Source organism: Ylistrum balloti, unplaced genomic scaffold, assembly GCF_031769215.1.
Source record: "Ylistrum balloti isolate Yb309-2 unplaced genomic scaffold, AGI_CSIRO_Ybal_v1 Utg371122, whole genome shotgun sequence".
NCBI classification, from domain to species: Eukaryota; Metazoa; Mollusca; class Bivalvia; order Pectinida; family Pectinidae; genus Ylistrum; species Ylistrum balloti.
The window spans coordinates 165445-192786 of record NW_026782616.1 but is presented as its reverse complement, the minus strand read 5'-3'; the positions used below and the strand labels follow the sequence as shown (position 1 = coordinate 192786).

At 34.7% G+C, this 27342-nt stretch overlaps 1 protein-coding gene across 1 annotated transcript; it reads right to left on the bottom strand.

The window, feature by feature from the left end:
* Positions 1-638: 638 nt before the first annotated feature.
* LOC132560837 (FACT complex subunit SPT16-like) lies at positions 639-26641 on the bottom strand. The gene is made up of 25 exons (XM_060225528.1): positions 26519-26641; positions 22675-22773; positions 21017-21181; positions 20645-20704; positions 20292-20384; positions 19144-19290; positions 18471-18622; positions 17217-17389; positions 15209-15373; positions 14794-14906; positions 14242-14406; positions 13318-13433; positions 12551-12633; positions 12071-12141; positions 10507-10634; positions 10064-10199; positions 8898-9024; positions 8063-8181; positions 6402-6527; positions 5948-6136; positions 5317-5486; positions 4920-5049; positions 4016-4157; positions 2676-2744; positions 639-2488 (listed from the first exon to the last, which is right to left on the bottom strand). The coding sequence occupies exons 1-25, from the start codon at positions 26585-26587 to the stop codon at positions 2160-2162; spliced, it is 3336 nt and encodes a 1111-aa protein (XP_060081511.1). The 5' UTR covers positions 26588-26641; the 3' UTR covers positions 639-2159.
* Positions 26642-27342: the final 701 nt, after the last annotated feature.

Here is a 27342-nt window from a genome sequence, read left to right as displayed (position 1 = left end):
TTTAACAAAGGGCAGTCACTCTGTAAGGAAGGGTTTGCATGCCCAAACATTTACACACTGCACATTGTCTTTTTATGATCAATGTAAATGCCGAGTTTATGCTTAGGACAAGAAATTTAAACAAAGAGCAATAACTCGGTATTTAAGGGGTTGTGAATCCTGAATTTTGTACACTGCAAATCCTCCTAGCATGATCAATTTGTGAAACCCAAGTTCGTTTTCCTAATTCCAATGCAAGCAAATTTATGCTCCATATAAGAAACTTTAAGAGGTCAATAACTGTAATCCAGGGGTCAAAGGCACTGAATTTAATACAATGCACATTATCTTAGTATGATCAATCTATACACCCAAGTTTCATTATCCTAGATGAAACGACATTAGAGATGTAATCTCTGGACATGAAATTTTAACAAAGGGCAATAACTCGGTAATAGAGGGGTCGAGGGCTCTTAAGTGTGACCAGATACGTAAGGACAAATCGCCAAGGTGGCGACTGCTTGACCCATATAAAAAAAATTAAGTTTCAATGAGATATTTTCTGGGGTTACTTATAAAAAGTGGTAACAGAAAAACTCTACAGGATAGACATAAAGCATCTATCAGTTGGTGGAATAAAAAATACTAACAAATCAACAGTACATTCATTCATTTTTATTCAGCACTGAGGTAAATACAAACACAAGACCATTTCACACTTATAACAAAACAAGATAATGCCACTATTCTTTGATAAACGTTGTTTTAATTGGTCAATTCTACTGTGAATTCTGTAAACTGTCTTCTCAGAGAAATTTTCATTTTTTGGCATTTCGACGTGTGTACATATTTCAATATTTGTCATTTTGTCCTGGTGTTCTCTCTTGTTGAAGGAAGAATATTTTCAATTTTTGAAGTACATCAATGTTAAGAGTTATTGTAATAAATTATCGACATATTTTCACACATGATAAATATTTCTACAAAGTGTTGTTGTAGGCTGTAGATTTACTTATTACTTCATTCCTGATAAATGTATCAGTTTCGATCACTTTACACTACACAGCTGCAGAAGATAGATCACTGAAGTGATATACTTAAAACTTATCTTTCAACAGAACAAGGCTCTAAGTTGGAGCCGAGCCATTGTTCAATCCTAAAAACTTTTTTTCCCCTCACAATAAACAGAACTATAAAGATGACAAAATATATTGTTGAATTGGAGTACAGATCACAAACTACAATACCAAGGTTATCATGACAACATAAATGTTGGAGAATCATATCATTATACAATGGTCCCTACATTAGTTAATGACAGCCAGTATGGTGTGTGGAGTATTACAAATGGTTCTACCAGATGAGGTCAGTCAAAAGAAGCTTGCATCTCAATAATAGCAGAATAGAAGTCAGTGTGTATATGACTGCAGTGAGACAACACTGAAGAGAAGCACTAACATATACAATAGCAGTAAAGCACTTCCCTTTACGCACGTGTCAGCATTATACATTCCACCATCACATTTCTTTGTTCTGATATAACAACTTAATAAGGAGGACTTGTAGCAGAGTGATGAAAGATTCAGTACAACCATATTATATATACAGGATATTTGACATTTTTACAGAATCTTCTGATCATTCTTCTGTCACATTGTTACAGAATCTTCTGATCATTCTTCTGTCTCATTGTTACAGAATCTTCTGATCATTCTGTCACATGGTTACAGAATCTTCTGATCATTCTTCTGTCACATTGTTACAGAATCTTCTGATCATTCTTCTGTCTCATTGTTACAGAATCTTCTGATCATTCTTCTGTCTCATTGTTACAGAATCTTCTGATCATTCTTCTGTCACATTGTTACAGAATCTTCTGATCATTCTTCTGTCACATTGTTACAGAATCTTCTGATCATTCTTCTGTCACATTGTTACAGAATCTTCTGATCATTCTTCTGTCACATTGTTACAGAATCTTCTGATCATTCTGTCACATTGTTACAGAATCTTCTGATCATTCTTCTGTTACATTGTTACAGAATCTTCTGATCATTCTGTCACATTGTTACAGAATCTTCTGATCATTCTGTCACATTGTTACAGAATCTTCTGATCATTCTTCTGTCACATTGTTACAGAATCTTCTGATCATTCTGTCACATGGTTACAGAATCTTTTCATCTCCTTTTCTTCTTATCATTTCGTTCTCCACTTGCTTCTCGCTTCCTCTTATTTGAAGAAGAGGATGAAGAAGACTTGTGGGATGATGAATGTGAGGAAGATTTTCCATGCGAGGAAGATTTTCCATGTGATGAAGACTTGCTAGGTGATTTGTGAGGTGATTTATGAGAAGAAGATTTACTTGAAGACTTGTGTGAAGATTTACTCGGTGATTTGTGAGAAGACTTGTGAGAAGAGGACTTGCTGGGTGATCTATGATGAGACTTATGGTGGGACTTGTGGTGGCTACGGGGATCTTCCGCCATCATGTCACCTTCAGCATCCGCTACAAAATTACAAATCAGTGAATGAATAACTTTTTTAGTAACCAGGTACCAAAGTTTGATCAAAAAGTAACATGAAAGCTGAAAACAAATTACCACAAAAGTTTACCAAATGTTTGAAATGACTTCAAGGTTTCGGTAGGTGATGACTACTATATAAAATATGTAAAGACAAATTAACAAGGATACCTCTACGAGCTTCTTCTTCCAACTCGTCCCAATCTTTACCGCTTTCCTCACTGGATCCAAGGTCTTCTTCTACAAATATTGAAATGAAGAAATCATTAACAAATATCAAACTTTAGTTCAAATAACCCTTCCAAAATTACATCCTCTATGGTACATGATTATTTTACATTGATTGCCAGTTTTTACCTCACTGTAAATAAACCAAGAGACTTTATCCCAATTATTACTTATTTAACAGGTTTTAAATCCACTATTATAGCCTTTCAGCAGACAAGTCTTTATCACGCGACTGCTTGACCCTTAACAAGAGCTGTCAGAGACAGGTTATGCTCCCCAAATGGAACAAAATTTAATTATGAAAAATTACCAGGGCTCTCACACCCCATTTTGGGACTGGGGCCCTGGGCCCTTAGAATTGGGAAAAATAATGGTGTTTTCCTTAAAATTTGGAAAACTTGGGGTCTAAATTGGGAAAAAAAAAAAACTATTTTGCATTGGGAATATTCGGCCCCAAATCTGGCAGATCGAGAGCCCTGATTACAAAGGGCAACAAGAAAGTTATGATTCTTGTATAGTGCCCATCTTGTTGAGATTTATCTACCTATAAAGTTTCATTTTAATACCTCATATGGTTTTGATGTCTTGCTCCAGAGAAAATTCAAGTATGAAAAAAACGAAGGGCAATAACTCCTACATTATGCGAAAGAGAGTGATGGTTCTGAGGAAATACATTTCTCCTTGTTGAGATTTACCCACCTCTGAAGTTTCATACTGATACCTCTTATAGCTTTAGTGTAATGCTCCAAACAATATTATGATGGACTGACAAATCAGCGACTATATGCTCACCCTTTGGGGAGCATAAAACACTGGGGCTTAAAGTCTACTTATGTACAGTCACATAAACTAAAAGACTATTTGCGTACAGTCACAAGAATTAAAAGATTAGTTATGTAAAATCACATCAGCTAAAAGACTGCTAATGTACAGTCATGTGAGCTAAAAGACTAATCACGCACAGTCACATGATCAAAAGCACTACTAACATACAGTCGTGTGACCTAAAAGTCAACTATGTATGACTGAAGAATTTTTTATCAAGATTATGATGATTCCTACATATCCATATTATCTCACTGTATAACAAATGTTTCAGTAATTGGTCTCGTCAAAGAATTGCTGTACTCTGGTTTCAAATAGTTTGTAAGTGGCAAAATCTTGTATTATCTAGATATTCAATAAAAGGAATGCAATATGTTTATCAACATATCCTACCATAGAATTACCACCCTTCACCCAATCTGGACACTTATTGAAATTCATTTGAAGCCTTTACACACCTGAATCATCATCGTCCTCTTCACCTTCCCAGTCACTCTCCTCCTCAGAATAATCCTCACTGCTATCTTCCTCAGAGTTGCTCTCATCTGTTGGAGCATATGCTTCATCATCTTCATCATCCTCATCATCCTCTTCCTCGACCTGTAGTAAAAAAATTTATATGAAATTTGGGAGAAATCCATTTAAAACTTCTCAAGAAATAGCGATAACAAAAATTGTTTACGGACAGACGACAATTTGAATCAGATAATGGGTTAAAAATGTGTCTGAAGATAAAGCAAATGCTGTTGTTGCTTCAGGTACTGAGTAGATAGGCCAAATGGCTTTCCCCTTAATACCTGTAAGGATTAATGGATAAGGTTGAGCTTAAATCAGGATAAATCAATCTCAACAGGCTGAAGTTGGGCTTCGACTAATATGGCAAAACCAGTAGACAGAATACATAATAAATTGCATATCTGTTTCTGCTTTTGAGAGATATTTTGATGAATGCTAAAGTTAAATGTTCTCTGAAGAATGTTGGTACCTCTAATTATAACCTGCATCACAGCTCCACACCTCTAGCACAAGTTTTTCGGCCTTACAGCACTAAGTTACTTTGATCAGGAATTAACTTGGTATCCCTCTAGAATGGACAGATTCATTAAAAAGAATGGACCTAGAATGGACAGTCATTAGAAAGAATGTGAAGAAGATGGCAGAAGGACAAGGACAAATGATTCAAACTGGAAAATGATAATTGCATATCTGTTAATTAAATCCTGATTAAAGTGACTGACTACTGTAAGACCAAAGTTCACTTAACATTACTCACAGGTATGGATTTGATCTTTGTTTCATGAGCACAAGGTGCAGAACTATTTAGTTCTTATCATAAAAGTTTCTATATTAACGTATACATACATCACTTTCAGGGTCTAAGAAAGTCCAGCCACCACTGTCAAAGAAGCCTTCAGGATCATCAGTAATGGTTTTCATGATTTTGGACCAGTTCAAACTCTGAATTCCTTCAGTGTACCGCACATCACAAGAGCTGAAATAGAAACAAAAGCCTTTTTATAAAAAACTGACAACAAAAGCTTTCTTATAAAAACTGCCAGAGACTAACAACAAAAACCTTACAACATTAAGTCAACCTTTTTCATTAAAGAACATGAAGCACTACAACTGATTCAGTTTGATACTAGTATCACAATGTAAAACAATTATTTTCAGTGAAAAATTCCACATACAATTATATGTCTTAAAAAAGCACTGCAACAACAATCAATTAAATTGGAGGCTGAAAATGTATCTTTACTTGAGCCATTCTTTGACATTGTCCAACACGTTCATCGGTATGGAGTTGATCATGGCCACCTTGCGGCTGTAATCCTTGAACACGAATACCATATCAAAGTTCTTCAGGTGAAATTGGACTCTCTCAAAATGAATACACTCCACTTCTTCCAGGGAAATCACAAATGGTGGCTGTTGGTGATGGAAAATAGGTTTAATTAAAAGTGGCTTATTATTTGAAAATTTGTAGTTCACTTTACTCCTACATCCTACATAAAAAAAATTCTCAAAGTAAAGCAACAGTCATCCAGCTGATCACTGATAACATCAATGAATGAATGGATAGATTTGTTTCCCTCCCAATGACAAAGGATTCAAGATAAGTAGATCAAGTGTAATGTCTTCAACCAAATCAGAAATATTGAGCAACATTGACGTGAGCAATTCACATTTCAGCAACCTTGGATGAAATTATCTATATTGAACACTATATAGTGCAGAAATGTTATTTGAAATTTCAACAGTGGCTATCTTTGGACCTGAAAAAGCAAAGTCATGTAAGCATTTTCAGTTGGGTGTTTGATGAAAAACCCATCGGCATCCATTGAATAAACAATAGTTCTAAACTCTAAAATCTATATACAATGTCTTACCCATTCCACTAAGTTAACGACACAGCCACTTGTAGGCTGCAGCAGCACTGTGCTCCTGTATGGGGCACCATGGAAACCAAGCTCTCGGAACGGAGAATCAAATTCAATATCCTGTTTTGTAATGGCTTCTACTTTTTCACAGAAACTCTTGAATGCTGACTTCAACTTTTGTCTTAACTCACGTTCAGCCTGGGGAAAGAACAGCAGGAAAGGTATACTAGAGGAATTGAGACATCACAATAATTATGATATTTCCAGCAAAAAAAAATGGCTGAAACAAAATAATTCCCTTTCACCTTGTTCTGAAAACAAGCATTTTGCCACTTCACATTAAAGTCTTTACAGATGTTTTTTGGTTACATTAAGGCTGATTTGCAAAAATTCTTTGTTTACATACATTATTTTGAACCTTATGTTTTTGGAGACATAACTTAGATCTGTGACATTAGGCTACCTGTTCCGCATGCAGATCGTCTCGATCATGCATATGCTGATGTTTGCCAAGATCTGTAGTGATCTCTCCAACTTCTGTGTAGAACTGGACATCAACATGTTTCTTCTTACCAAACAGGATAGCATGCTATAAAAATCAATATATATCTAGTAAGTTGTATACTGATGTATATAATAAGTAAATCAATATATACCTAGTAAGTTGCATACTGATGTATATAATAAGTAATTATCTTATGGATAACAAATTTAAAGGAAACAAAATTGCTGTAGACTAATATAAGTATTAAAATGTAACGAGATATATGCTCCATGTGTGGCAGCATATTGTTCAATATCAAACTGTCATTACCAGCGGTGGCCCATTTTGCAGATCTATATTAAATACTAACTTTAACTGCAAAACAAACTATCCACTTATATCAATCACTCTTGTTGGGCCGGATGGAAGTGCACAAGAGGTCTTAATGTGGGAGGAAACTGGAATACCCACGGAAAACCCACGTGGTTGGGCATGTGACCCCAAACCTTTTCACGTCCATTCTTGAAATCAAAACCTGGATGGCTAGGTGAAAGACAATTGCCTTACCACAGCCCCACCCCACCATCCAGCATTTTGCAGTACTTTATAAAGAGAAATTTTGATTTCATCTGAAGATTAATGAAACATTTTTACTGGTAATCTGCATCATTGCACAAAGTCACTGAAGATTAATGAAACATTTTTACTGGTAATCTGCATCATTGCACAAAGTCACTGAAGATTAATGAAACATTTTTACTGGTAATCTGCATCATTGCACAAAGTCACTGAAGATTAATGAAACATATTTACTGGTAATCTGCATCATTGCACAAAGTCAATCAAATTATACTTAATATAAACTGAAAATCAGAAGGAAAATTCTGAGATTGTTAACAATTTTCTCCAAGCTTTTGACAGTTTCTTTGACAGTTGTGCCAGGCATTACTTCTCAAGTGGTCTAACCACAAACTGAAGAGACATGACAATGGCAAAGTTATATGATGAAAGTACTGCTTTGTTAATAGTACTTGAGGTAGACATCTGACAGTTGGATGGGTTGAAAAGAAGTTGGCAGATGTTTAAAGTAACAGAATACACTCCATTCAAGACATACTCAAACTTCGTTATCTCAGAGTCAGCGGACCTTGGTTATCTGATTATACTATTTAAGTAAGATAAAATGTTAAATGTAAAGTTCGGCCGAGATCAACAAAATACTTCAAATCATACAAAGTCTTCAAGATATAAGAGTTAGAGATAATAAGGTGTGACTGTATTTACATAAAACTCTATAGCAAGCAATAATGACAGCCATTTCAGTCCAAAACTAGAAAATGTCTGTAAGACATGAATGCACCTCTCCCATGTATTAATGTATCATTGTTTGATGAACTTGCAGAAGTTGTCAGATGTGACCTCAGATGTGACCTTTTATCCTATTAAACTTGACCTATGACCACATTAATAGGATATGGCCAAGAACTTGATATCGTAATATAATATTGGGTAAATATAAATAAAATCTTTTGATGTTAAAATAGGCGTCACTGGTTTTGAAATAAATGGGACAGTATAGACAGATGTGGATAACACTTCATGCTCCCCGCCCTCCCATCAGATATGATGTTGCAGTTTACCTTAAGGTGAAAGTGAAGCAAAATAATCATTTCTCCATCACATGGCTGGAAAAAGGCATGCTTTATGTTGTTGTAGAGAATGTCCACCTTGTCTCCTCGAACCGACGTGAATCTGAAACCTGGAGAACGTTTAACATAACATATTTGCAGATAAACATAATGGTAGAAATGTTTAAAACTTTGACTCTGCAGCATGAACGTTTAATAAGCTCTTATAGAAGAAGTATACTGGTAAAATTGAAACTTAGAAAAAGAGTTAAAATATAAGTTAGTTAAGCAATATTCACCAAGTAAAGTTATGTCTACAGCAATACCAAGGAAACTTTGATAGAGTAGGTACCTTAAAATTCACTATTAGAATGCAGTGCTATAAGGACAATTTACACACTCCAAACAGCACTTGTTTGAGAGCCTATATGTTCTACACAGCTATTAAAAGGTAATAAGAAAGGGCTAGCACTGTGGGTCCTAAAATGTTCTGAAGATTGTAACTCCTAGCATCACACCCCAATATGTATTATGATATTGTACCTTTGGGCAACACAAAACTTAATGTACTGTAGGATTTTGTCTCCTGGCAATAACGACCCAAGTACCTTTAGACATTACAAACCTGCAAATCCTGTAGTATCGTGCCTTACAGTAAAACAAAGCTACACATCGTGTGGGATCATGCTTCCCAGCACCACAAACCTACACATCCTGTTAATTGAAGACTCCAGACATCACAAACCAAGACATCCTGGAAGAGTGTGCCTCCAGTAATCACAAACCTTGACACCTGATTAATGTCTACCTTGACATACTGATAATGTTAGGTCTCACTGACACTTACCATTGGTGTGTGCCTCCAGAGTTCCTGAGATTCTTTTGGACACGATGTTGGGCCGGATATAGAGGTCCTTCAGCTTGGGGTTTCCTCTGTTGGGATTGATGATAAGTGTGTCTTGTTTCACAATTCCCTAAAATTAACATATTGATTTAATGAGGCAAAACAGGAAACTGATAGGAGGTAACCATCTACATGTACTTGACCCCAGTACTCCAAAATAAACCACTATTTATAGTTTCTCACTTTTACTTCTTAGCGAATTATCAATTAAGTTCTATGGATGGCACAAAATCTCGAGTCCAAGGGTGGAATAGGTGTTTGACTGGAAGAGCTCCGAGTAGTTTTACAACATACATTCTTTCTTTTGGAAACATAAATGAAGTAAGCATCCAAGTAAACTTGAAGCAACCATCTTGAGACGTGTCACAGGCAAATCATACGTTTTGCCAGTATGTAAGTGTTGTCTGGTCTTTTTATAAAGCAATCTAACATCAATAAAGTTTATTAATGCAGTTGGAAAAATGTCCATTTACGCCACAATAGTGACAATCAATGAGAAAGGTACTCATACCCACAACACAAGGTACATTAGTTGCAATAATTATAATAATATTCTGCTCTTCAAGATCACAATAGTCTACAAACATATACAGAGTAGGGCAGTTAATTGTTTGCTAGGTTAATTTCCACAACCAGTTACTTTAAGGTGGGCTCTCCTTGTGGTTGCTGGTTTCTACATTACTGAACATCATACAGGAGGGCAATCATATGCCATCCAATGCAATCAGGGTAACATGTCTTGGTTGAGGATGCAACCACAACAGCACAGATTGATCAGTTTCAGCTTCCTCAGAAACACAAACTGCTGTCTGTGGGGAGCATTGAACCATGTCTCTCATATCTCTGCCTAAGGTTTCTCGGCCCACTGCTCTACTGACTGAGCTACGGTGACTCCCTGGTAGTTTACTTACAATTGCTTAATATCTATAGTTTTATGAATTATATTCATTGAATCTAATGACTTTCTAGGCCCTATTTCTTTAATAAGTTCTTTAACAATGAAGTATGATAAGTTTTGAAAGAGAAATTGTTAAGTAAGTGTGAAAAAAGCCTGACACAATAATAACAATGAACAAGTGAAACCACTTATTTGTCTTGTAATAATTCACCTCTTTCTCTCTCTCCTCAGCTTCCCTTGTTTTGAACTTCTTCTGTACTTCTTTGATGAGACGGAAGGCTGTGTTAAGGTTGGAGGAGGGTGCTGAAATCTCGCCTGGTTCTTTTGTATTAGAACTTCGGTAAGTACTGGAAATCAAAATTATCACATTATATCAAACAATTCACAACTGACATACAATGCCATCTGTCTGGTCAAACTTTTTAAGGTCACATAAAAACAAGACATTTGAAAAAACATTTCATCTTAATCAGAGAATGGTAGTGGAATAGTTCACAATTTTGTAGATCAAATGGGAGGTTTTTATATGATAGATTTCTACTGCGCTTTGATTCTAAATCTAATATATCACCAACACAATCCTATCTGTGTGATGGTACACAACCGGTGAAATTAATCATTTACAAAATGCCAGTATCAAATTGTTTAGCTTACATTTCCTTGACAAATGTAGCATCTGGTTGAGGATAGAGATTTCCATCATTTCTGCCAAGTGCCGACCCTGGGTGGAAGAAGTTGATACGTAGGTATGTGTAGTCACCTTCTACAGACTGACTGATGTTCTGTACAAACAAAGAGACATCTGAATGATCTACACAATAAGCAATTTTGATGAGCCTACAAACCAGAACACTTAAAAATCTCCTGTTTAAACAACATTATCAGAGGCTTTTAATAATAAATTTTAGAAAACTGTTTAAAAAAAAAGGAAGAAAAAAAATATTGTACAAGACAGCAAAACATAATATCAGCAAAATGATGACAAGAGTATCAGTAAAACTTACACTCCAAGACAACGACTTAATTGGACACAAGATTTTAAAACCGGGCAATAATTCTGAACTTCTTGGTATACAGATATCTCTTAATATAACCAATGTAAACACAAAGTTTCATTATCCCAGTTTTTATGCAAAGTAATGCTCCAGACACAAAATTTTAACAAAGGGCAATAACTCTGTAATTAAGAAGTCGGGAGCCCTAACATTGGTACACTGCACATTGTCTTTGTATGATCAATGTAAACAACATATTTTAACAAAGGGCAATAACTCTGTAATCCAGTGGTCAATGGCCCTGAAATTAGTACACTGCACATCATCTTAGCATGACCAATGTATACACTCACTTAGTTTCAAGATACTTGCTTAACTGTGGGCAAAGTTATGCACCAGACAAGAATTTTTTTTAACAAAGGGGAAAATTTTTTAGTTGTGGACCCCAACAAAGGTACGCTGCACATTGTCTTTGTATGGTCAATGTATGCATCAAATTTCATTATCCTACCTTAATACAAGAAACGTTATGTTCTGGACAAGTTATTTTTTACAAAGGGCAACAACCCTGCAAATGACGGGTCAATGGACCTGAATTTGGTCCACTGTGAATTGTATTAGTATGATCAAAGTATCCATGAAGTTTTATTATCCAATTTATATGCAAACATTTGAATGTTTTGTTCTAGACACAAAATTTTAACAAAGGGCAATGACTGTAATAAAGGGGTTGCAGTTTCTGTATTTGTTACATTGCTTATCATCTTAGTATGATCAATGTATACACAAAGTTTCATTATCCCTTGTTAAAATGCAAGCAAAGTTATGCCCAATAATCTAAATTTTAACCAAGGGAAATAACTCTGTAATTAAGGATTTAAGGGCTCTGAATTTGGTACAATGCACATCTGCTTAGTATGACCAATGTATACACCAAGCTTCATGATCATTGATTAACCATGGGCAAAGTTATGCTCCGGACACTAAAAGATCAGCTTCAGGTGACAACAGAATTAACTGCTACTTTCTTTTATTTATATTTCCTATAAAACAAACTATAATGTTAAAAATGCAATATTTTCCTTACTTCCACATTGCAGTAAATATAGGCTGTAGATAACAGTACATCTGAAGGTGAAATAAACTTTCATGCAGGATAAAATGGTAATAAGTGATTAAAGAACTTTTTAACATCAGATTCCTTTCCCTGATTGACATTTTACCTTTACAGTAGATATGTGGAAAGGCGTAGGAATTCCAAAAATAGGCAGTATTACAGTCTCATACTTCTTATCTGAAAGTCAACAACATCCAAATGTAATTTTATTGGATTTCTGTATTTGAAGTTAAACTCATTTGTTAACATAGAACTTTGAACTGAAATATAATTATGATTCTGTTTTCTGATAGATATCCTTTAAAGCATTTTGACAGATGAATAAAGTGCTCACTCTTATCAATCAACTCCAAGGCATCCATTTCATCATAAATGGATGAAAGGCAAAAAGAATACTTCAAGACCCCACATGTATTTAACAAAGTATATACTTCAATCGTTAGTTACTGCATTTCAATTAATCTGATCCCTTCTTTTTCAGATGACAAATGTAACAATACAAAAGGAAAATGATAAAATAAAAATGAATACCTATATGCTATATATCTTATATACTAATGAACCAGAAATTCATAACCTCACTTACCAACGTAAAGCTTAAGTTCTCGTAACTGTGACTCCTGTGGCATGTGTGAAGGATTCTTGTATGATACATTGGATCTCCGCACTCTTTCAAAAGAAACAAATGTTATAACATTGCTAATGTTAACATAGATATTTGATATTTATTTGTGTGTACAATTAATTACTCTGTAAAGTTTGATGTACAGTTTAGCCAATAAGGTTGTCCCATGAACGAACCAAGGCATGTCAAACACTGATTTGTTGTACTAACTAAGGCACATCAAACATTCATCTGTTGAATTAACAAATACACATCGAACCTAAATACTAATTAAGACATGTCAAACACTCTTCTCTTGAAAGGACCAAGACACATCCAGCACTATGCAAGACATGTCCAACATTTTTCTGTTGAACAAACAGATACGTCAAACACTACGCAAGGCATGTTAAAAACCCATTGGTTTTATTCAACAAAGACATCAAACACTAAGCAAGACAGGTCAAACACTTGCCTGTTGAAATGACAAGACATGCCACACATTCATCTGTTGAAGATCCATTACATAGATGTTGAGAATGTTAAGAATTGTCAATTTTCAAAATGGCACTTGGTTGACACCTACTTGCTCAATATTGTATATATCCATGAAACTTGAAAATGATTCTTTGCATTGTTCTTGAGTTACAAGAACTGCTTTTGGGACTGTCTGACAAAGGCATTGCATACAAAATATACTTTTAAAAGTCAAACATTTGAAGTTGGTTAAAAATAATAAATAAGTTTACTTTTTGTCCTCTGTTCCTCCTTTCATCCCCTTAAGCCTCTCTTTTGCTTCATCATTCAGTTTCTCAGAGAGCTCCTTCTGATGTTTAGCTCGTTTTTCCTCAGTTGTCATCTCAGTCTAACAGGAGAGAAAATATAAAACATAAACAAACTTGTATATGATTAATTGTTTTAACATATGGCTTTGAGAAGATTTAAAGTTAGCTTTTTTGCACTTTTCTGCAATTCTGCTTATCAAAAAACAGAGAATCTAGAAAACCTCTCCTATTCTATTGATATCAGAACTATGAAATCTGAGAGAACAACACAATAGTGGAAGTCCCACAGTAAACCCGGTTATACCTAGCTATACCACTCTTGTATTCTACTTAATTACAGCTGCATGTTCAAGAGCTGCATTCGACTTTTTTGTGTAAGCTTGTGGTGAAACTTAACTTAAGATTTGTAGCTTCAAAGTGAATCTCTGGAAGAGGATATGTGTTCTTTTATTCACAACTCTAATTAGGTATTATGCATTTCAATATATTAGCTGTGTATTTGTTTATATCACAACATCCAATTCCTACACAGTAACAATTAATTTTGTAAAGTAATCAAAATATACATAAAGCATCTTTAAACTTAATATACTTCCTTATATCGCAGTCCTTTGATTCGACTTGCCTTAGTAACTACAATTCCCCCCTGGTCCTAATCTCCAGTAATTGACCTTTGACCCCTTCCCTAGTAGCTCCCTCTGGTCCTAGTCTCCAGTAACTGACCTTTGACTCCCTCCCTAGTAGCTACCTCTGATCCTAGTCTCCAGTAACTGACCTTTGACCCCCTCCCTAGTAGCTCCAGTACCTGACCTCTGACCCCATCCCTAGTAGCTCCCCCTATTCCTAGTCTCCAGTAACTGACCTTTGACCTACTCCCTAGTAACTCACCCTAGTCCTAGTACCCAGTAGAGCATTCCTTTGTCCTCGTCCTAAGAGTGCTTCTGGTTCTGGCTCCTCCTCTTCTTCCTCTTCCTCCTCTTCTTCATCTTTCAGGAAAATTCCTACATGCTTAATTTTCTTCTTCATTGTTGTCAGTAATGTGCAAGGTGACCCCTGTGTAAAAAGTGAGTCTAGATGATAACCAGGCTTTATTAAGTTATATTGTATTTTAATTCATGTTTGTAAATCAATTCAACAGCATAATCTTATTTTACACACTACTATCAGTCATCCTTCAGTAGAAATAAGATCTAAATTACCATACAATTATCATATAAACAAATGATAAAGTAGAAAATCTCAAACACATGCTCCCCGCCCCCCTCTCCCATCCCCTTTCATGCATATAGGTATCGTTTGATAAAATTAACAGAAGTTGTCAAATGTGACCTTTCGGCCAAAGACGTGCGGAGTCCTTACTATGACCAAGCTGCCTCTGATAGACCAACACCAGGAGACAGTGTGAATGTAATCAATGACAATCCTTGTCAATCAATGTACCTCATTGACCATGACTGTGTCACCCAGAAAGGCAGCATACACTTCACTATCCTTGTCTTTGGCTCCTTTGTTCTTCAGGTCAGAAAAACCAACATTGATGTTGAAAACCATCCCTGTCAAATTGAAATTTCATTTTGAAATGTACATGATATAAACACTTTATTTTAAAAATTTATTAGACAAACTTGCCTCCCCTTTGTTGTCAACATTTAACATTATCAAAGACATGAATTTTCAAATCTCCTATATTGAAGTTAATTGATCAGGCCTTCAATGATTTTGATAAAAAAAACCAAAAGGAATTCTTAGGATAATGTAGTAATGTGAAAATGCCATTAACCGAATGCTTTCAGCACCATAAAACATGTAATGTTATCTATCTAATGACAGATAGTTCTTGTATTTAATGTCTTACCTTTCTTTGCTCTGATGTTAGACTTCCCTGAGATAAGAAGTGAACCTTCTCTGAACTCGATACCCATTGCAAACCCAATATTCTTGGTCATTTTGTCTAGTAATTCCGGTCGCTCCTTCTTGACGTAGCTCACAGTATGTTCATACACTTCACTAAGTCTAACACCTGTTAAGACAAAAATTTAAAATGGCAATTCATTTAGGCATGGACCTTTTTATTTCATTTTGGGAACAAAAATGATCAACTAGGGAGGAATTTGAAGGAGTAAACTAAAATTTTTTTGAATTTTGCCATATTATGAAATAAATCCAATTGGGAATGGGGCCCATGTTCAGCCCTACAGAGTCCCTGGAAAAAGCCTTATTTCAATTTTTTCTAGCCAAAATACACATTGAAACCCAGCTGATGATGCATTTACATCAAAGAGGAAAAGATTGATTACAGTTTGTCCATTAAAACATTTTTAGAATGTTCCTCAGGAAGCTCTCACTGTTATACAAAACTAATGACAGTAAATAACACCTTTATTCTTTAGAAAGTGTAACTGAAATGTAAAGGCATTTAACAGTGACAATTTCAATAGATGACAATAACTGTATGTCTCCTGCAATATATCCAAAAAGCCAACCAATTATTACCTAACTCAGAAGTCAGGGTGTGGAATTATTTAGTAACAACAATAGTTATTCATAATTCTTAAAAATATAAGTCGTTTTACTAGGCATAAAGTTTAGTGCCAGATAAATATGGTATTCAAAAAGCAATGACAGAACATTAAGCCATTTTAATGATTACCGCAAAGTGGAACAAAATACGCCCGTGAATATCCAAAACAAAGAAGATAATTCAAGAATTATAGTCCTCCACCTGGTGTACTTTGATAGAAGTCAAATCTTGAAGGCAAGGTCACAGTGACCTACTTTTGGTACACGACATACCGTCTCGCCATGGTGCACCCACGTTTCAGTATCAATTGGTGTAGGACAAGGTTTTCTTTGATAGTCAAGGTCACAGTGACCTACATTTTGCATGGGACACGCTGTTTCACCATGGTGCATTCACATGCCAAGTTAAGTTCCAGTATGAAATTGTATGGGAGTTAGTACAGACAAGATTGCTGGGCGAACGGAAGGACAGACAGAATCGACACAAAACTATAGCCCCCCCCCCCCCCATACTGGTTCCTGGTGGGGGGACTAATTAGAGGCCCATTCAGATGAGTCTCATTGTAAGTGTACATGTGACTAGCAAAATGTTGGTTAAAATTTGGTAATAGAGAACTATGAATGGATCTTGGTGTCCTCTACCAAAATCGAAAAAGTAGGAGGAATTTATGAAACAGAGCCTTTGGTGAGGTAAAATTAACCTCCATTCAGAAAAATAAAATCATGTTATAGAGATTAAACCTACAAGAGTTCATAAACATCGGTTTGAGGAAATATTCATACAAGATTTTTATATTTCATATCATGGTGATTAAGCATACAAACTTTCATAAAGATCGGCTGAAAAATGTAGGAGGAGATCTCCAGACAAGATTTTTATAGTGAAATAAACAAAGGGGCATAACTCTTATTCAAATCGTCGAATCAAAACTCCGTTCAGGAAAACACAATTTCATATCATGGTGATTAAGCCTACCAAGTTTCATAAAGATCGGCTAAAAAATGTTGGAGGAGATCTCCGGACAAGATTTCTATAGTGAAATAAACAAAGGGCCATAACTCTTGTTCAAATCACCAAATCAAAACCCCCTTTTTTTCAGGAAAACACAACTTCATATCATGGTGATTAAGCCTACCAAGTTTCATAAAGATCGGCTGAAAAATGTAGGAGGAGATCTCCGCACAAATAAAAGTTTACACTGGACGGACGAACAGTGCGATACCATAATACGTCCGTCTTTCGGCGTATAAAAACTATCTTTTGAACACTAAACTCTGCCAACTTCTTTAATTCTTGTCATCAATAAAACTGATAAACAGTATTTTGCAGTATAAAGTCTTACCATCTTGAAGTTTCACAAGAATTTCCTCTTCCACCAGAGTGAGGAACTCATAATTTTTCTGCATTGGCTCTGTAGGGTCCACAAACAGTGTACGAACAATATTGGAGCAGTAGGATTTGTACCGTACTCCCATTGCACAGATAATGGTCCCAAAGTGGAGCACACTGTCATCACTAAACACACAAATAATTAGGTAGAAGATACTAGAAAATCATAACATGTACAGTAATTGTCTTGTGTGTTCCTACTTTTCCATGTCATCAGGACTAAAGAAAACATATTGCATGTATCATATCTTATGTTGTAATTTCCGCAAACTCACTCTTCAAGATTTTACAGGTATGTTTTTCAAAATCTCCAAAATTGTGAAGTTCTTAAATTTATCCAAACCTGCCTGTAGGTCTGAGATGAACTCGCTACAACAGGTAACATTTAAGTCCCAGATTAACTCCTACAACAGGTAAGTCCGAAATGAACTTGCTACAACAGGTACATTGATAAATGAAAGCACTTGCACTTCCAAAGAAACAAATTTCATCATAGTTTTAACAAATTTAAATTTATGGTCAAATACATGTAAAATTCAAAAGCTGAACTGTCTATTGGGATGGCCATGCATAGATGCAAGTATATATCAGGTTTGCTTAAGCATTGAACACTCCTCCTTAGAGAACTGGAGTCAGTAAGGAGGGAATACATCCGATTTATCAGCAGAAAAACTTTTGTGTGCAATTTACTTTCTGTCTGTCCCATATCACAAATCATAGTCATTATTTGTTGTGGTGGCATTTTATTTTAGCACAGGACAAGAGAGTATAAAATCAAGAATCAAGACCAAAAATTCAATAAATCAATAAAAGAGGGATGCATCAAAAAATGATTTGAGTCCAAACATTTTCAGGTCGATAAGTCAATGTCACACAAGCAATATTTCAATTTAAGCTTTATTATACAGGCACGGTCTGTAAGGAATTAAAGAAAATTTTCTAATGACATAAAACAATGTATAACAGCAATATCAACCTATCTGATGTTGCTCTTTTTAAGTTATCAAGTTAGAAAGTAATGTTTCTATTGTGTCTGAATAAATACAAGACTGCAAATACTGCCTCTAAAAGCTAAACAGGTCGTAAACCTTCCACCAAAATGTAGGGGAATTTATTCTTCATTCAAGATTTTGTCCCAAAAATTTGAAGATAAAAGACAAAAAGAAAAAAAAAATTCCCCCAAAATGAAAATGATTTAAAACTGTACCTGGTGGTGCTGAACTTCAAACTGTACTTGCCACCACTCTGTATGATAGCTGGGTAACACATATCTAGTTGTGATGTGTCTACGCCAGTAACATATTTTTTGTTCTGAAGGGCAGATTCAACTCCATCAGCCAGTTTGGAGTGTTTCACTTTCTAAAAAGTAGACCAAAAGATCAATTTAGCTTAAGTGTGAAAGTTATAGTGGGGAAAATATCTACAACATGATCTAGACCACATGCAGATAGCAAAAAAAACCTTTCAAAAGTTTGTAAATATCTTTAGCAAGTTGGAAAAGATAACAAAAGTTCCTTTATATGAAGCAATAAAAGGAAGTTTTATAAAAGAATCCAGAATTATGATCATGGACATGTGAAATATAGTTAAATCAGTATCTGAATGGTTAACCACACTCAATGACCTTCATCTCCATGTGAAATATGGTTAAATCGGTATTTAAATGGCCTTTGATGAAATATAAAGTATTAACAGAATTTTGCAAGAGCTTTACATTAAGATGTTTATTGAAAATTGAATTTCAATAGTTTTCAACACTTTGTTTTATTTACTCAGAGCTTAACATACATATAGCTCCTTTGGAAAAAGCAAGTTACACAGACATTACTATTTATGATTTTAGACATAATCTTGAAGTACGTGTATCACAAAATTCTCACCTTCTCTGCATCAATGATCTCCATGATTTGATCTCTCAAATACTTTGTGAAGATATCACAGGTAACAGTGCAGGCACGTTGAATGACCTTCACCTCCGATTCCTCTTTTGAAGCCATCACATATGCCATGGTAGAACTGACATCGACCTGCATGTGACAGTACATGACAGTTAATATAGGAAATGAATAACACAATCAATGGTTTTCCTTCTTAAATCAATCAAAAACATATCTTTATCACAAATGGCCTTTTATAAATTCATGAAATGTGTCTTGAATGAAAGCAGTCTGCAAAAGTCAATATCGTGGATTATTAACTCTTTGAAAAAAGATTTACTGTGTACTCTGATTTGCTCTGCATATCTTTTGGTATCCAAAAAAGGACATTTTAAAACATTTATTCATAATACCTAGATGTTAGAGAACCTAGTAATACATCCAACTAGTAAAAGGAGCAACTGATCATCTCATATTGTAACCAGTTTTAGTTATTTATAATGGGAAGCACACATAAAAACACATTTCTTTGACAATTTCTCTTCCCTCTCTATCAAGTGTGTTTGATTTTTAAACTGGTTAAATGCACTATGTTACATTTATACTGGAATATACTTCCTATCAGTTCCTGGCATGCTATGTATCTTCATTCCGGAGTACTGTATATCGGGTTTCATTTACATTTTACATCAAAAAAGTATTAGGATTTATTCACAGAGAAAGATGAAATACCTCACAAGAGAGATTGCCTCAGAAATAATTAAATGAAAGATCTTCATTTGCGTTTCTAATAAAAACCTGATAATCTACTTTTTCTTTTTATTGTGATCTTACCCAAAATCTGTGAAGATACAATATCATATATTGGCATCCTAAATTCAAATAATTGTTTTTAGATTTGATATATACATCAGATTTTATATACACTGTAACAATCCTTTATTTCTATTTGATTTGAAGTAGCCCATGAACAATTCTAAATTACCATATAAAGGCTATTCGTTTGCATGCCACTGTTGTGACACAACACCTGATTTTTTCTTGTCTGATACTTTGCATAATATTAAACCAGCTGCATACTGTTTCATGAGAAATTATTCCTTGTCAACACAAAAGTTTGTAAAAGTGATGATCATGTGGACATTATATACTTTTTCAAAGCCTTCTCCTTTCAAAGCAGCTCGCCACAAGCTCATGAAATCGCCTGGAAATTTGTCTTTTGAAAATTCTCCAACAGTTTTACCCTGTAAGTAGACAAGTACAACCAATAAGAGAGAGATAGTACTTTGAAAAGAAGGAGAAGTTACATATATCATTATTCCTGTTGAAAAACTTAAGTATCACCTTTCTCAAAAGCTATTTTTTCAAAATATCCTATGCTACAAATATATCATACTCTGATTTCAATAAATTGCCCAATTAATATTAACATAATACGAGCTGATGGGACACTTGAGAATATTGCATTTAGGCTAAAAAGTGAAATGTCAAACAATTATGTTACCTTTTTACTTTCTTTTATAGCAGACACTAGCTTCTTAAAGTTAGCTTTGTCTTTGTCACCCTGTAAAGAAGAGAAGATTGTATCTAGCATGTGAGGTGTATATACATATATAATTTTTAAAGTTTGTAATTTTTCAGAAACATATTTACCTTAAGTTATGAAATCTCCAGGATATTTGACCACTGAATTTTATTATTAAAATTCTTTTGAAAAGTAAATCTTAGTAAGGTAATATATGTCCTTAAAAACAAATAATTCTCTTAAGTCAGTAATCGCTTAATAATTAGAAATTAATTGATTTGATAGCAAATAAGCCTGAGTTCTATTCTATTTAATATCATCTTTTGAAATAGGAAATATATCAATACTCACCTTATCTCTAACAAGAAGATTGATGGATGGGACACCATTATCATTTTCCTTTGTGGAATCCACCTGTTTTAGAAATTCTATTTTCTTCTTACTAGCAAGAATGTTGACAGAATTTTCACACAAGACAATGATGGTGTCAGTCAGTTCATATCCAAACAGCCAAGTCTGAAAATATACATTTAAAAAAACATAAATTCTAATCTTTATAAAAAAAAAAGCATATGCTGAAATATTGGAAAATATTGATACTGTAAGTTATCTAAACATGATTTTCTCAATGATAGATAATTTAAAAAGTGATGGGTTCCATCAATTAGTTGCAAATGAAGACCCGTTATTCAAACCCATTTACAGCATGTAGCAAACTATCTAGATGATTTACCAATTTTATAAGTTTAAATATGATTTGAACATTGTAACTAGGGGTGTGAGGTATTATCAGTATACCGGTATATCAAGGTTCATCATTAACAAGAGGCCCAAGGGGCCTTAACGGTCACCTGAGGAATATATGTCAATAATCTGGGGATTTTAAAATGTTGCAAAAATGTAGCAACACGTGTGCAGGACCATGTGTAAAACATCTGTACCCATCCAATGGTTCTTAAGAGGAAGTCCATAATATCAGCCAAACAGAGGCCAGGGTGGCCATCTTGGATTTTGAATCGCCCCCAAAAAGTTAAAACACTTGCCAAGACCTTGTGTAGAACATTCCTATCAAGTGTCCCCTTTTCCCCCATCCTGGGGCCCCTATTGGGGCCATGCCCTTTTTCTTCGTACCACTGTGTACCACGTTTGGTCAAAATCCATTCAGTGGTTCTTGAGAAGAAGTCGAATATGTATAAAAAGTTAACGACGCACGATGCACGATAACAGACAAATCATGATGGCAATAGGTCAGCCTTCTGCTCAGGTGACCTAAAAAAATATGTATCGCGGTACGACTTAGATGTATCGGTTCACTCTCACTGGGAGCCTCTCTGGAATCATCATGAGTTTCCGTGAAAAGTTCGTTTAGTAATGAAAATCATTTATACTTTTATTTTTATCCATAAATCTGTAATACTGTGATAATTCATCCAAATTTATAATGTTTTTGAGACGATAAGTATTGATGAATCCATCGTCGAGTGCTTAGTAACGTATCCAAAATGGCGGCCTTCATAGGCACGGACGATAGCATAGTGAAAAACCCAAAGGGAAAGGCTGATGTTTGGAAGCACTTCGGCCTAATTGTTTGGAAGGGGGAAGCTAGAAGCGAAGAAAATGTTGCTGGGTGCAACATTTGTAGAGCTGTAGTTAAGTGCAGCAACGGAACAACTAATCTTACGACTCACTTAAGACGCCATCATCCGACGAGCGTTCCATCATCATCATCATGCAGTGTTACTACTAGTACTAAAAACCCGGAATTACGACATATGAGTTTGAGTTTGGATATCTAATATCTAAAAGAAGATTTTAAATAATTAAAAATCCAACTGTTGTTTTGCATTTGGTTTTATTGTATAATCTGCATTACTGTTTCGCTTAAAGAAAATGGATGGATTTCTTCTTACAGTGAAATATCATGATACGTATCACGATATGCTGATCATGTATCATGATATATCGCAATATGAAAATTCTCACGATACCTATCCCTAATTGTAACATACCTGTAGTGCTGTAGATTTTGAGTACACAACTTCCTCGTCAACTCCTACAGCAGCGACCAATGCGTCCACCTGGGCTAAGGGTTCACCACCAGATGCTTTCTGTAACACAATTAAAACATTACATGGTTCATACAGACTTTATGACATCAAATTCAAAAACCTTTTTTCCAGGACTTTTTGATGTTACATTCAAGGACTTTCAAAACTTTTCAGGGATGTGATTAACAAGTTCTTGCTCAGGTCCTGAATGGTTCTTTTCAATTTCCGTCTAAGTCCTAAATCAGGGAGGTAACTTTATTTCTGTGGATTTAGATTATATTTCATTAAGTAATATCAATTCTAATGTGGTTAAATCCTTTCATACTCATTAATTGACATAACATCCAACTGATTTTTTTGTTAAATAGATATCAACAGAGGGGTGTCTGTGTTATTTTTGTACGTTATGTTCTGATAGTATTTCCACAATACAAATAGGGAGGTCAGCTCAAAAAATGAACCACCTAGAAAACATTTTAAAACATGTTTTTTGGACAAAACTCAAAGAAAGAGGAATTTTGGTGCAAAAATTTTGGAAATCGGTTGAGCGGTTCAAAAGTTACATCAATTTTTGTACCTCGAAAAGCGACCCTTTTTCTGTTTTTAGCAAATAGTCCCTAAAAGAGGCATGTTTGAGGCCTTATATCTGAAAATATGGTTATGATATGTATTGTCTGATTGTTGTAGGGTGCCAAGTTCCCCTTAAGCTTCAAAAAGAAACATTTACTTAGTTTAGGTGGGGACAGATAAAAAAAAAATTGGCAGCTGAACATGAGGAATTATTCGTTTGGACTTAGTTTTTTTGAGAAATGTGTCGGCACCCCTCTTTGCTAGACTACCACTTTTGAAGAACTTTATCTTAAAAAGTAATCACCCAATTTATCCAAATCTCCTTATTTTTACAGATCACAATGCATTTTCTTGAAAAAAAATTCCAGTTAGGGTTTAAGATCATTATTTTTTTTAATATTTTGATATCAAATACCCTGCGCAGCCCCTTTTTGAGACGAAATCGAAAATTTCAGAAAAAATGACTTTTTTGATGCAGAAAGCTCAAAAAAAATCTGGAATTTTTTTTATATGGTGTTTCTTGTTGATCTTTGTATGTTTTATCAGAAAATATGTAATATTTCCCCTAAAAAATTTTTTTGAAAGCAACAGCTCCAAAATACAGCTGCCAAAGAGGTATATTTTTAGCCCCGAAAAGACGAAAAATAACATTTTTTCAGGACAAAAAGATCTTCAACTACTCCCAGGTGGTAATAAAATGACAATTTATATAAGAATGCTTATTTCTACATACAAATGATCAAGTTTTAACTCAAAACAACAATTTTTTGCAACATTTAAGGTTGTTTTTCTACGTTTTGAAAATTTTGGATAAAACCTGAAATTTGTGTTTAATCATGAAATGCGAGAAGAATATAAACTATTGTATGGTGTATAAGGTATCATTTTAAAGATAGAAATATGTAGAATGCAACTAGCACATATTTGTACCTCTATCTATTAACAGCACCAAGTATTTCTATAAAAACCTAGCCCTACCCCAAAATCAAACATTCTCAGAAGGTGAACCCCCCCCCCCAATTTTTTTTTTACTCCTACAAACAATATCATTTGAGAAAAAATGTTCCTGTTGATATTAGTTCACCTTTTATAAGCCTTAAGAGTTGAAACATGGTTATTCTTGTCTTTATAAGTTTATCCTTAAGATTAAGATAAAAGCACAAAAAATAGGTAAATCTGTCATTATCTAGCATAAGTTATTTTTAACATCAATGTTAAAATTTAACGGTCATAAAAATTGTTATCTAATTAATTCATTGATAGTATTGAAAAAAAAGTAAAAACAATCATCACATACTTATCAAACTGCAAATAAAAAAGTGTATTGGATTGTAAATAAAACTTATCACACTTACCAAAAATAAAATGAAAATCAGTATATCAGAGCGTGTAAACAAACTAAAAAGAAAATAAATCAAAATAATTTTTTTTTTTTTTTAGAAAAAGATTTATTTAGATTAAAAATTAAATAAAATAAATCACAATTATTATTCTTCCTCTGAAAAATTTGACAACTTAAAAAGAAACCAAAATAAGGTAAAATAAAACTTAAATAAATAAAAGAGATTTTAAAAAGTGTCATAAATTAGCAAAACAATTAAAAATATAAAGAATTTCAACAAAATAAATAAAACAACTTTCTTTCACTTCAACAATACCCCCTTGCATTGATAAAGAAGGGCAGTTCTTACATTCAGAAGGAATTTAACAACCAAGATATAGACCAAAATCAACTTTCTGAGTTAAGAAGAATGGGCTAGTTGAGAGGGAGTATAATCATGATATTTTACAGAGAAAATTGTTTTCTCATCAAATGTTCATTCATTTATTTCATGGAAAATAATTTGTATTTGTGACTTAAAAGATTAAGAAAAGTAAAGTATGGTTCTGTGTTCAGAAAATGTTTTTGTTATACCCCCAAACATATTTTTCTTAACCACAGCAACTATTCCCCCCCCCCCCCCCCCCTTTTTTCTTTTGTTCTAAAACATACTTTTATATAAATCCTAAAGAAAATCGAATGTTTCCTTTGATATTTAACATAAAAACCCCAAAATGTTCCGAATGGACATACTGATGTCCCATTGGTCAATTTTGTTTACCGGGTCGGGAGGATTTGCACCCGGCCTGCAGCAGCAGCAAAGTTCGATAACTCATACAAACAAAACATTGTGGCAAAAGTCATTCAAATATCCAATGATTTCCGCTGGCTGCTCTTGTTATTTTGTTGAAACCTTGGTTACCAATCGCTAGATGAAGGTCCAGGCTACCATAATCCAAGTGATCCCTGTTCGCGGCGAAGTGATATCACGGTAAAAAAACACTGTTTTGCAAATTTATATTTTTTACAGTGTGATCCCTATACTTTTTCAAAAGAGATCACTCAGTTTCAAAAACTAGACTATATTTCCTAAATTTTAAGCCATTAATGGTAAAAATTGGTCCAGTAATAGCCAGCGGATTTAATTCTGAACTTGGCACACTTGTTGACACATAAATCAACATGGCGGCCGAATTTTTGGAAACGACTTCACTTCGAACTCCATGCAATGGTAGGAATTTATATCTTATTACAAAATAATTACCAAAATAAGAAAATAGAAGTCTTGAACTTTATTTTGATATATTTCTATCCCCCAACTACGCTTATTTGATATTTTAATTTTAGTGTGAAAAACCCGAAAAAATGGGGTTTTTTGCTCCAACAGAACGTAATAAGCCTGTAAATGACCGTCGCCGACCTCCCTAATACAAATGGTCTAGATTGGAGTTGTTTCAACAGTCGATAATGATGTTACGGGAATCCCAATATTATGGTTTAGGAAACAATCATATCGACTAAAACATTACATTTAACCTTTTATCGACTGCTGGCAGCCTGCAAATATCAACTTATTATTCGACCCCTTTCCTAAAGTTCCTTTCAAATGACTCCCATTTTGAACACTCCATGCCCAATTGACCCTCTTAGTGCTAAGGTGATCCTGTATTGAATCACAGAAGTGATGGCAAGTTTACACACAAAAAAAAATAACAGCCATGATCTCTTTCTCAATCACTTATATTGCAGATTGTCACGTTTCCGTCCATTCCTTCACAATACGACGCTCAAACCAACCGTCCAGCATTGTTTACAACGATCTCACGTGCGTAAATAAAAAAAAATGCCATCCAATCTTCGGGCTCGCTCAAGGTTTGGTTCACATTTAATCATACATGACAAACGAATACTTACATTCCATGCGGAATAAAATCTTCCCATCCGTCTATAAAAGGCATCTTTGTCGGCGTGAAGATTCGCCATGACTGTGTTTCATGCACAGTCAGCGAACTTAAGACACCTTTCCTCTTCAATGGCGGGAGATCGCCACTGTACGTTGTATTTTTCGAAACGGAATGCTGGCAAATAATTCCGGAAAAAATAATTTAAGGTGTCGAGCTCACCTGGAAATCATATATGGTAACGAGCCATTATGCGGGGATCGTAGAGAAAATTTTACAACGACGCATGCGGCTCAGCAACATTTGCCTGTATTTCACATTTTGTTTAAGCGGATCCAGAGGGGTTTAGGTAAGGGTTGGATATGAGTGGGGTTGGGTTCCTTATATAGGAATGAGTAATGAAAACTTTGCAGCGGAGTTGGAAGTACAACCCCTCGGTCTCTAGCCGGGCACGGTCCTCAAGTTTTAGAGAATTTTCTATGAACTCCGCATTGTTAATCTAATTGGGTTATAAGTATATGAAGAGAGTTTTTTTGATTTCCTGATGTTGTAAGTGTATGATGTGATGTGAAAAAAAGAATGGTCGGGTTGGATATATTTATATCTAAAGGGGTGGATGGGGTGGGGTTTTTTTCTTTTAAATTGTTTTGATATCTCAATATTCTTAGTTACCGTTCAAAATTTGTAAGATTTACTAATAAAGGGTATACATTCTTAAATAGATAAGTACAGAGATGAACTCGGCCATCATTGACTTGGATTTCTGCTCTGATCTATTTTTCGTATCATCAACTTTGGGAATTCGTTTGTAAAGAACAATATGTGTAGACCGTACGT